Source organism: Leptidea sinapis, chromosome 42 (assembly GCF_905404315.1).
Source record: "Leptidea sinapis chromosome 42, ilLepSina1.1, whole genome shotgun sequence".
NCBI classification, from domain to species: domain Eukaryota; kingdom Metazoa; phylum Arthropoda; class Insecta; order Lepidoptera; family Pieridae; genus Leptidea; species Leptidea sinapis.
Genome location: NC_066306.1, coordinates 2,240,972 through 2,253,695, shown reverse-complemented (window position 1 = coordinate 2,253,695; position 12,724 = coordinate 2,240,972). Strand labels below are relative to the sequence as shown.

General features: G+C 34.4%; 1 protein-coding gene across 3 annotated transcripts in view; it reads left to right on the top strand.

Moving 5' to 3' along the window:
- Nucleotides 1-12,724, top strand: part of LOC126976734 (uncharacterized) — a 132,816-nt gene that overhangs the window by 50,949 nt on the left and 69,143 nt on the right. For all 3 annotated transcript variants that reach the window (XR_007731966.1, XM_050825286.1, XM_050825287.1), the window contains exon 2: nucleotides 5,576-5,699. Coding sequence is in view for 2 of the 3 variants with exons in the window: in XM_050825286.1 (XP_050681243.1) it covers nucleotides 5,576-5,699 (124 nt within the window). In the remaining variant the exon portion in view is untranslated. The remainder of the gene's footprint in view (nucleotides 1-5,575; nucleotides 5,700-12,724) is intronic.

Sequence of the window (12,724 nt, the reverse complement as noted above, 5' to 3'; positions counted from 1 at the left end):
AATAAGATTATTATCGTTTTTGATACTAAAATATATAATATTATCTTTAAGCAGACAGTAATTAGGCATAGACACAAGATACAAATTATTGATTGAACAATAGATATTAATAATTATAGGTTATATTTTACTCTTAGTTATATCTTTCGCACTTTGTTAGACTTACTGACGATATGCTTTTTCTTAGTTTTGTTACGTTCCACAATTCTTAATATATTCCATGATGTACGCCATTTATTTCAGTGGATCCCAAAATTCATGCTTTCTCGCCATCCTCCTTTGGTTTGTTTGTAGTCGCTTAACTATGCTTAGATGCTATTTTTTAATTCACACACACACTTACTCACACAAACGCACACATACACACACACCCACACCTTATTAGTGTTAAGTAGGTACCTAATTAGTGATTATAGATATGGAAGAGCGGGATCTTCTGAGACAGGTTTTGTCACCTAAAAGAAGGTTCCAACACATAACTTTTGGTACCAATAAAGAAATTTGAAATATTTGATTGATTTGAAAGATTTGATATTGTGCGCAGCCATCAATACGATTCCAATTCTTAGTGCGTCCGGTGAAATTTGTACATTATGAACATGGGCGGTATAATTGCGTTCCAGTTTCTCTCGTCATCGTAACATTCAATCTGGCTGCCGTAAAACACGTAATTATTGCGAGTTATATATAGAGCCGATGTACTCGACAAGTATTGGACCGTGACCTGACTCAGAGCCGGTGATGTGTACGCTCGCATATTTCCTGTGTGGAATTATTGTACTGGAATTGACTAGAAGCCGCGCTCGCTATATCTTCTGATAAATAAAATTCTCGTGTCGCGGTGTTTGTTATGAAACTCCTCCGAAACGGCTGAACGGCCGAATGGTATCAAATTTTGTGTGCATATATGCCATATGGGTAGGTCTGAGGATCGGCCAACATCTATTTTTATAACCCTAAATGATAAGGGTAACCTAAAAATATTTATTTGACAGTTTGTTTTATTTTTAATTTATTATGATTCAGCATTGAAAAATACACATATCAAAAAAGTCAAAGCAACATGTAGGTACTAATTTAAATTTTAGGATGGTTTTTCACATTAAAACGTAGTATTTTATATTTAAAATAATATTTTTAGGGTCGTATGATGTAATAATAATAGTTGTTGTCTTTATAAGTTCTATTAATAACAGAAATTAACAATATTAGAATATACTGCAGACACTAAGGTACATAAGCGACTAAACATTTTTTTCAAGAAAATGAAATTTCTAAAGAAAATAAATTTATTGTGAAAGAATAGCATAATTTAATACAAAGTATGGCTTCCTCTGCTATTCAGAACTTGTCGGCAACGGTAATTCATTGAATTAATGAGACTGTTTATGTCATCTTGCGGTATTTGCTCCCAATGGAATTGTAGCAAATCCTTCAGCTGTTGGGTTGCTGTCACTCCGTCCAAGTCCTTCAAAACACGTCTCTGGAGCATGTCCCATGCATGCTCGATGGGATTGAGGTCTGGCGATTGTGTGAACAAAGTGACATACAAATCGCGAGTGTAAGACGTAGCCTGTCACGCACACTAAACTAATAATCCTGGCCTATTTTTATCGGTAATTTAACACCAAAAGGCTCTATCTAGGCGTATAAGAATTAAAATAGACGTATTAATTATCTACTTAAAAAGTTTTCAGAAAAATAAAGTGTGGGAGTGAGAGGCAACTTTATATGAACTGCGTAAATTTGAAAGATGATTTGCTTTTACATAATATATTAACAGTTTCTTAAGATTAATGAAAAAGTGCATTTAATATTCGGAAGAAAAAGGTAAAAAATCATAGTATTTATTTAAACAACATAAGAAAAACCATACAATAATGATTACGTGCATATTTCCTTCATTTTATGAAGTTGATTAATAATTGGAGGGGACTGTAACTGTACTGGCAGCTTAAATAGGTAATGATGAACCCAAACGATGAAGACTATGTTTTATACGCCATTCCATACCCAGGTACTTACTAAGAGATAATAATAAACTAAAAATCTGTTAGACACCTACTGAAAAGATGCTTTATAAACATTATTTGTTACTGTACAGACGAATGTCTAATCATTCGGACAGTCTGGGACTTGAAAAAGCAGTAACAATCACACTAATTGTATGAATTGTAGATGTTTTAAAGTGTTGCAGTTTTTTCTCTTCATCTTTAAAATTTCTAATAAGTATTTGAAAGTAATCAATTCTAAGAGGATAAACACTTGTTAAATCTGAAAGGATAAGTATCAAAATATCACATAGAAGACGTAACTAAAAGTATAGTATAATTCTAGAGTAAATGGACAGGCCTTACAATAAAAAGTGTTTGTGGAACAAAAATCTAGTACTTTGGTACCCAAGGGGTTACAAGAAAATATATTAAACTTTGAAAAAATGAAAAATAATGTCAACTTAAACTTAATAGTACCTGGACGACCGAGCCTTGCTCGGATCTTTAAGAAGGTACAAAACTTGACCAAAAAAAACTAATAGGACATCTGGATTCGAATCGGGGTCTTCTGCTTTCCGGATCACCCAATGTCCCATCTGAGCTATTACAGTCATGTATATAGAGGCGAAATTTACCTTTAATCTTCTTATATATAAAATTCTCGTGTCACAATGTTCCTTCCCGTACTCCTCCGAAACGGCTTGACCGATCCTCATGAAATTTTGTGAGCACATTGAGTAGGTCTGAGAATCGGCCAACATCTATTTTTCATACCCCTAAGTAATAAGGGTTGTTCACCCTTAAATTTTTTTATTAATTATTGGACGAAATTTTTTGTTTTTACTTTTTTATAATGTGGCATTAAAAAATACATACAAATTCAAATTTTCACCCATCTACGATCAACAGTTACTTTTGTATCGCGATTTCAATATCGGCAATACAACGTTTGCTGGGTCAGCTAGTAATAATATAGATAATAATGTTATTCTAGTATTTTCTCATTAAAACACGGATAAAACTACATTTTTTAAAATTGAAACCTAGCTAGATCGATTTCTCGCCCCCGAAACTACCTGTATACTAAATTTGACTTTACCCTTACAAGCCCACCGTCGCAATCGCACATCTGGAGCACATTGTGAACTGACACGGCAGCCAGTCACCCCAAAACCACATCACGCGTCACCGACGCCTTGCAAAACCTCTTTCACGGCGTTTATACCCTCGCCGCATCGCACGAGTCGCTGACTCGGACCCTCAGCTATCGCTACTTCATTAATTACAACGCAACCACTCCAAACGTACTCACCGAACTAAATGAGCTCCACTGAACATTGATGTGTGATCGATAGGGAACGAACGCTTTGATGCTTTTTGGCTTTGAGATATTACACGAGGCTCTCTCAATACTTTCAGATGTGACGTTATATTATGCAAAAGTTATCCTGTATGCTTCATTCGTTTTCACAGCTGAATGGGCATTCAATCAGCTGATTCGATTCGATGGCATTTGCATTGTAATAGCTAGAGCCCTGAGGATTTACTGTTCAGCTTTGCTGCGCGGGACAATATTCCGAAAAATATTGCTGTCAATTTTGTGACGGATTCGTACTTTACACGCGCATTTATTTTATATTACTACTAACGAGGGCGCGATATGTAGGCACGGGACCAAGGCGAGGATCTCATTAAACTCATGCTTTTCCCAGAAATAGTAAATATAATAATAAAATAATAACTTCGTTTCTGCCTACAGATTTACTTATGGGAGGCTCGTTTGCACAGGATGCCGGCTCGATTATTTATTTATATTTATTTATATATTAAGAAACAAACAGTCACATACATATTCAGGTTTACAAAGAGATGTTAGTACTGAATTAGACCTACAGTTTCCTTAAAATTAATATTTTAGGACAATTAAGATTTAAAGTACAGCAGAGAAAAATAAATTATACAAAATAAAAAGGGATACTAGTAAAAAAAATGTTAATAATAAACATTTTTTTTATGTATGGAAACAACAACGCCCTTATCTGTCTGAAGGGCGCCGAATCTAGTAAAATTACTTGGCAAATGAGACTTAACATCTTTTGTCTCAAGGTGACGAGCGCAATTGTAGTGCTGCTCAGAATTTTTGAGTTGTTACAGAATCCTGAGCAGCGCTGCATTGTAATAGGCAGCGCGTATCAATTACCATCAGGCGAACGTCATGCTCGTCTCGTCCCTTATTGTAATTTAAAAAAGATTGCACTCTCGTAAGAATCGTTAATTTACTCCCTTTTGTAAACAATGTACTAATTTTAAAGGTAAATATTAGAGGTATTTGTAGCGTTCCCCTTTTTATTTCGCCTAATGGCCTGTGATGTCGTGATGTTAGACGATTTCGTCTCGAGTCACGACCGCGCGACTGTTCCTTAACAACCGGCCTTACTTTAATTTTTTATTGGATTAACATACACACATACACGAATGACATCCTGGTTCATGGGTTGAACGTAAAGTTTCGTACACGATATCTTTTAAAAGAATCATTTATAGAAAATTTAAAAAAAAAACATTGTGACATATTGTTCTGTATGTTCATGAGCACATCAAGGAATTTGCTAGAAACTGCGACAATTATAATGTTAACACGAGGAACAAACATAAATTTGTTCTGCATACTACTACTGTTAAGTCGAGTAAGTGAGTCTTTTATTGGGCGATGTATATGCTTCTACAACACGATGCCAGAAAATGTACAAAACAAACGTGATAGATACGTGTAGTATCTAGAGTAGATAGAGTGAACACCCTCAGGCTATTTAATATTTATTTTTTATTGTACCAGATTACAATGTAATTTGGTTAGTATAAAATGTAATAAAGTTAAGTATAAAATGTAATTAGGCCTTAAGGGCTAAGGTTTTTGAAGATTTTTTTTGTCGAAGTTTTCTAGAGAACATTCTTTGTCATCACTCACGATTTACTTATTGTTGTATACCTTCTGCTTCTATAAAAACCTAGGATGAAGTATAGAGTTAGATTTGTCAAGCGCGTACACCCGTAAGCTTGGCCTTAGTTCCTAGATATATATTTTGATCATACTAATGATTCGGTTGAATAATGTACTGATTATGGTGATAATAATTAAATTTTTATCATGTGTTAATACGCTATTGCTCTTATAATAGCAGTCTTTTTAGCTTTTATAAAGTAAGACAAATTTTAACTTAAAATAGTACTTACGTATGAAAGGTAATATAAGGTAAGGCCTAATATATTCAACATATCACCATGTTTCTTAATATAACTTATATGCAACACCCAATTACGCCCTTTACCACTTAAATTACTTCCAATCATCATTTAGAAGAACATTTTGAAATATCTCAGATGAAGTAGTTTATTTTAGGACAGACGCTAGACAGAGTTACTTGAAAGAGAAACCATACTTGAGAACCACGCTATCCATTGGTGAAACCAGCATGAATATCGGTGCAGTAGTTTTTGAGGTTAACGCAACCAGACAGACGCGGCGGAGGACTTTGTTTTATAATATGTAATATAACTTATAAAATATTAATTTGTTGCAGCCCCAGCGGCACTGCGCTAAGCACGCTGCCCCAGCTGCGAGAGTATCTGCAGACGGAAGGCACCTGCAAGTGCGGCCTGCCCTGCCCGTTGAGGCCCGAGACGGCATTCAGCTTCGACCCCAAGGTAATGGGCGATGACACACCATAGATAATGTATACAACCGTAAGACGTAGACGTAGCACGTGAGAGAAGCTCGCGATTTGTATGACACTTTGTGTTAGTGTGCGTGAATTGCTCTAAATAGAGGTTAGTTCTACACTCAATTTTTTTCGACTTTTCACAGCTGTCATAGTCCATCTAAACGTATAAATTATCTAAGCTTACCACCTTGCTGGTAACATCATGGCTCAACTAACGGCCGTTCCCAATATTCAGTCTATCGCTTACTTGAGATAAAAATCGTAACTATCTTTGACTTTTCTGTCCCAATAAACTTATTGACGGTAACTCACCTTATCCGTAAGTACACGCTGTCTGACAATGGGACGACTTATAGCTTACCAGCGATAGAAGTTTCTATGGAAATTGCAATTCACGCGTCCCAATATAAGGCGAGAAGAATGACCTGTGGGACGGGACACCTTCAGATTATTGACTGCTAATTACTGACAGTAGATATAGTATATTGGGAACGGCCGTAAGTCACAAAGGCATTGATATTCTCAAAATTATTGTTTTGGATTTGCTTTTGATATCAATAAAATTACTTCGCAGCTTCCGAAACGAATGATGTTTTGAGAGAAAATAAACGGCGCAAATCATTTCGCCAGTTTTATTTTAGGCATTTTAAAAATAGATGCTTTTTTATTAAAACCTTTAAATTTATTAATAGATAACATCTGAACAGCTGATACTTCATTAGCAAAGTGTATTTAACATTATTGTTTAAAGATATTAAATGTATCTTGGAGCCTAGTATCAGTAACAAGCAAATCCATATTTCTTCTGTTGTAACAATGAAAATTGCTATTTTGAGTAAAACGTGACGATTTTAAAGCTCGCATATAGTAAGAGCATTAATTTAGGTATGTTAAAGAGTATATAATATTTATATTAAACCAGTTACCAATTTACAAGTTACCAATGTAAGTTGAACTCAATTCAATATGGTCGAACATAGTAATCCTAAAAGCTAGGATGGACACATGGCTATGAACAGCAATGATTTGGATTAGGTTTTCATTTTTAGCTTTTATTTTTCCTGCAATCTCTCTTTATAACATAGCTGGACCCAAAATATATAAACGTAGTAGATTTAGCCCATTCTTACATACATATAAATATACAACAAGGTAAACTTAAAATGTTCTATTAATAAATTTCTCGGTCAATCAGGTCAAATTTAAAATACAGAGTTGGTTACACACACTCACTTATGTAGATATGGAAACTATTTTTAAAGTGATAGGGTAGGATTCACATAATGTTAATATCTGTATTCTGTAACTTAATTAATCAGACACACATTTTGGTAACCATAGAATGTAAATTGGTTTTCCCTACAGGACAGGCTATGTTGCCTAGTGTTGGGACCAATAAACCATAAATAAAAATAAATAAGTATTAGGTGGTGTTTGGAGCAGAATCCAGTGATTTGCCCAAATATATTTTACTATTTACTTGTCCATCAGATTTTGTGGCGCTGGTCTTTTTAATCTCATGAGTGTGTTGCCAGGTTTCTTTTTCATTAATTTCATTGCAGGTTGGTTTGGGTAGTTTTGTATACGCTTCTGATAAGTTTGTAGCGAGTCTGCTACTTCCTTCTTTGTTGTTTTTATATTTAGTTCTCGATGTAGACGTTCGTTTGTACCAGTGGGAGGCTCCTTTTTAGCCGATTTCTGCCGTAAAGCAGTAATGTGTAAGCATTATTGTGGTTCCGTCTGAAGGGCGACATAGATAGTGAAATTACTGGGCATTGTAGTGCCGCACAGAATTTTTGGATTCCTAAATAATTGAATCAATTACAATCAGCTGATCGTTCTCCTCGTCTCGTCCCTTACTGTCATTAAAAAAAAGTATTTCTATATTCGAGTTTGAGACTGTGTGGCCTATAGTTGTACTCCGTATTTCCGTATTGGTTTAATTATGACTTTGTATAGAAGAAGCTTATTTTGAAGTGATAGTTTTGATTTTCGATTAAGAAGCCAATAGAACTTTCTCCCAGGGCTGGATTAGCTATGGCTTAAGATACAGACGGAGAGTTCAGCTTTAATTCGTGTATTTTCATCACGTGAATGTCACTCCAGTCTAACATGACGTAATTTAGAAGTTTTAATCGTGGAGTGCACGCAGCACATCGATAGAATCTCATCTGTAATCGTTTGTCATATAATCGAGCCATCAGCGTTTTATTACGAGAGATATAAATCTTGACGTTCGAGTTTCGATCAAGTTTTCGTCATGAGAAATATTCGTCCGAAGCCGGTTTTGTGAAATTGATGAAACTTTTTTAAACCAGTCGTCGCTGTACAAATATGTCGTCTAGATAATTCTTGTACATGTTGCCACGGGGCTATTAATTGTCGCTTTTCGGTTTTTTGTTGAAGTCATTAAAGTTGTTCGCAGGTTTTTTGTGATCCATATCGGCCATGAAAAGTGTCGTTGGCGTGCAGGTTTTATTGAATGATAGGTTTTTATTATGTAACCAGTTACTAATTTATATCATTAGCCATATATATCATTTCTGCATTTAAACAGATGATAAAATTAATAACTAAATACCATATGCGTTGAAGGTCAAATTAAAATTCAAATAGAACCTTCTTATTTTTAAGGTGGTTGAAAATAAACATACTGGTCGTATAGTTACTAATTTTATTGTATAACTATTCGCAGTAGTCAAGTTATGTACGGTTTTTGCTATCTGTTGAAGACATAATGATCGCTTTTAGATAATATCGCGAACTGGTTTCACAGCGTTCGTAAGTTGTGATACATATCTAAAGATATTTCATGATTTATCTTCCAAATACATATATCTCTATCAACTAATATTGGTTTTTGAAACACGAATTTTAAACGGCATATTACTAACGGGTGTGAGGTCAACTATGTTTAACGTCTGCCCTAAAATAAACTACTTCATATGAGATATTTCAAACATTTTCAAAGTTAAGTATAAAATGTAATACGGGCTTAAAGGCTACGGTTTTCAGAAGATTTATTTTTGCCGTAGTTTTCTAGAGAACATTCTTTGTCATCATCTCTCACGATTTACTTATTGTTGTATACCTTCTGCTTCTATAAAAACCTAGGATGAAGTATAGAGTTAGATTTGTCAAGCGCGTACACCCGTAAGCTTGGCCTTAGTTCCTAGATATATATTTTGATCATACTAATGATTCGGTTGAATAATGTACTGATTTTGGTGATAATTTAAAGAAACAACGGTAATATCTCTATATTTTAACACCTATTTTAGTTCCTCCTTACCTATGAATACATATCAGAAAAAATACGCGTCATTGGTTTCACATTTAATTGTCATATTATATCTCTTTTGATATCATGTGTCACGAAACGTCGGATTAAATAAAATAATAATAAAAATGTAACTTTTACGCAAAAATTTAACGTAAAAATACAGTATCAATTACGCGTGTTTTAATCCTTTAAAAAGTATTTTATTTAAATGCGTAACACACGCAGTAATCAAAGAAAATACCATTCGTGTGGGTAATGGATATTACACATCAGAATCTTGTTGTTGATTTAAAACAATGTAGCAAAGACATTTATACATTGAAGCTTTTAGTTACGAACAGAATATACACCTGAAATCAGACGCGACTTGGATTCAAAATAAATTTTATATGTCGCCAAACCCTCTCGTACGTGTCTAACATATTATTTATATAATGTTTCTTACAGCGTGTTTTCGAAAACCCTCAAAGCTCTTTCGCTTTTAAATTGAGTCTCAATAAGTGCTCCCTTGCCAAGAATACTCTTATTATTATCAGGATATTATGTATTATTTAAATTTCAAACAATCATCTCGTAACTCGACGTCGCATAAATATTGCGTAACTTGTAAATTAAGGGAACGTCTAATCATGCCAATTTGTTTCTTATCGTTGTGTACATATAGCGCAAATTGTTTTGGCGCATCGTCGAAGGTAACCGCTAAAACATTTCTATAGTCAGTGTGACAAGACATTGTGTTCCATGTCAAGGCTGTATGATAATTGTTCTTTTTAATAATTTTATTGCCTAATGAATATAAATTGATCGTTGAAATGCCCCGATGAATACACAATGCTCTGTTGTGATTTAGTGTTGCGAATTGTGTTGTTTTTGTGCTTTTGTGTTTTGTCTTGATTTATTGTTACGCATGTCACATCGTTGAGTTGCTAAAGTCTAGTCTCAGGAAATTTTTGATACAACTAAAGATTTATTTCTCACTATCTTAGTAATGGATTGCAGTGCAGTCGAAGGGTTTCGTACCGTCGTGCAAGATTTTTGAAGTTATACTTCTTTAGGCGCCGCGGTTTGAATAAGTGGTCTGTGTGAAATTTTATGATGCGCGCGCATCACTGTAACACAAATGTAACAGGGTGAAGTTGGTTCCTAAAATTTTCTGACGTTTGCGACATTCGTTTTTTTTTTTTTGGTTTCTTCGTCAAAGGTCTCAAGCCCGTACAGCCGTATGCGTTATTTAATAATTAATTTGTTATGTTTTTAAAGTGATAATCCTCACTTCTAGGATTAATATACAAATAAAATTTGATAAACAAAATTTTATGACCGATGCGGGACTCGAACCCACGGCCTCCGGCGTTCCGTCCAACTGAGCTAACCGTTCGAGTGACGTATCGTCATAAAATCTTGTATGCTTTGTTCAACTCTCAGGTTGTGGTTTCATCTACTTTACAGTTGATAACCTGCTAAACCCCAATATTTGCATGTCCCGAATCGTTCATAAAATTTTGTTTTTCAAATTTTATTAATAATTAAATGTCAAACCCATCGTTTCAAGATTTTTACAATATTGTTCTTTCTCAAACGTAGAATAGCACGAGGAATAAATAATTTTAAGGATTTTTGCTTTGTTAGGCCAAAGAAGTATAACTTCAAAAATCTTGCACGATGAAAACCTTCGACTGCTCTGCAATCCATTACTAACATAGTGAGAAGTAAATCTTAAGTTGTATCAAAAATTAAATTTTTTATACCGTGTACATTTAAAATTCTTACTTTTGTAAAAGAAACAAGAGAGGTCGAAATGTAAAGATATTGGAATTTACCATTACCGTTTCTATTATTTGTTGTATTAGCGGAAATTGTGAGACACACGGAGAGTTTCAGCTCTATTGTGGTTCATAATTGACAGACGGGCGGACTGACTGCGGTGACAAACTAACAGGGTGCCGGTCGATGACGAAATTAAAAAAAATAGGGAAAAAGAGAAAGATGAAATGCATTATCGTAGTGTTTGTATGTTAATATTATTTTCACTCACTTAAAAACTCGGTGTTTTTTTATGAAAATAAGGAACGGGACGAGGAGGACGTTCAGCTGATGGTAATTGATACGCCCTGCCCATTACAATGCAGAGCCGCTCAGGATTCTAGAAAAACCCAAAAATTCTGAGCGGCACTACAATTGCGCTCGTCACCTTGAGACGTAAGATGGTTAGTCTCATTTGCCCAGTAATTTCAATAGCTACGGCGCCCTTCAGACTAATCTAGCAGGCATACTGTGCAAATTAGAGGCTCCTTTGCACTTTGCACTGTTAAAAGTTAATAAAAGTTAAGCTAAAAAAAGTTACTCTCAAGTTTAAAATTACTTGTCCCTGTCATGAATTTTATAGTGACAGAGGTAAGGTTTGGTGGTAGGAGCGCTAAAAACAAGAAATATGACAGGAATTAGTCTAGGTGTTGTAGGGGAGAGTAGCTACCTCTTTGTCCAGTAATATTACTGGAAATATAGCTTCGCTAAAGTCGTTATTATTTCAAACGTTCACCGAAGGATTGTTTAACTTTTTTCATTCGTTTAACAGTCTTTTTGCCTAGGAAACGTAGGTTTTTAAATCTACTGGATAAAGAATCTGCCTAATTCCATTTGGTTTCTTTTAATCTTCATGACATTCGTTGATTAATCAGCGAGTCTGTTTGTTTTCTCGTTTCATCAAAGCTTATTAATCTAAATGTATTTATTACTTAGTGTGGTTTGTTATTAGTCGTGTACATACATAATTACTTAGAGCACTGTTGCCTAATAAGTGAGTTGTAACGTAACATGGCCGGCTTAGGCGGGTTACACATCAGCGACCGGCTTAGCAACAGCCCCTTGATATAATTGTCGTTTATAAAAAATGCATACGCATTTTTGTACATCTGAAACATCTACACACGTAGGCTTAAGATCTTTTTAAAACATTCATAATTACACAAATAAACGCTTGTACTATGAAGCTTGAAGACATTGTTTAACTATATTATACATTAACTGTAGATTTTTTTTATACTTTTTTAATGTACTTAGTTTTTACTTTGTGAAATTATATGTCATCTCTTTGTGCCTGAAACACTGGATTACCGAGCAACAGCACAACATTAAACACCTCTTAAGCAAGACTTTGTATTTATTAATTTACTTTTTATGTTTTATAAATTTTGAATAAATTGAGTAAGAAAATTCCTTGAAACTGCACTACTGCTGTCATTCTGTGTTTGAAATGCAATACATTCCCTTTTTTCAATCATGGCTGTCTTATTATCTATATATATATATATATAAATGAATTGCTGTTCGTTAGTGTCGCTAAAACTGGAGAACGGCTGAACCGATATGGCTTATTTTGGTCTTGAATTATTTGTGTAAGTCCAGAGAAGGTTTAAATGATTTAAATAAATATGAAAATGCTCGGAATTAAATGAAAGCAACAATTTTGTTTTAAAATTAAATGAATAACTAATTAGAATTTTTATATCTTTCTTACTTTCTCTTAACTACAGTTGTTAACCATCTATCAGATTATTTATAGAGCTACCTCATGTGCTAACCGCAATGATGACCGGAGAGAGACAGATCAACTATACTAGTCTTTCATAATTATCAGAAATGTATTTCGCCACAACAGATGACAGCATTACAAACATACAAAAGAGATTAACCCTTATTACGTAGGTACCTACCGTCCATTGTAT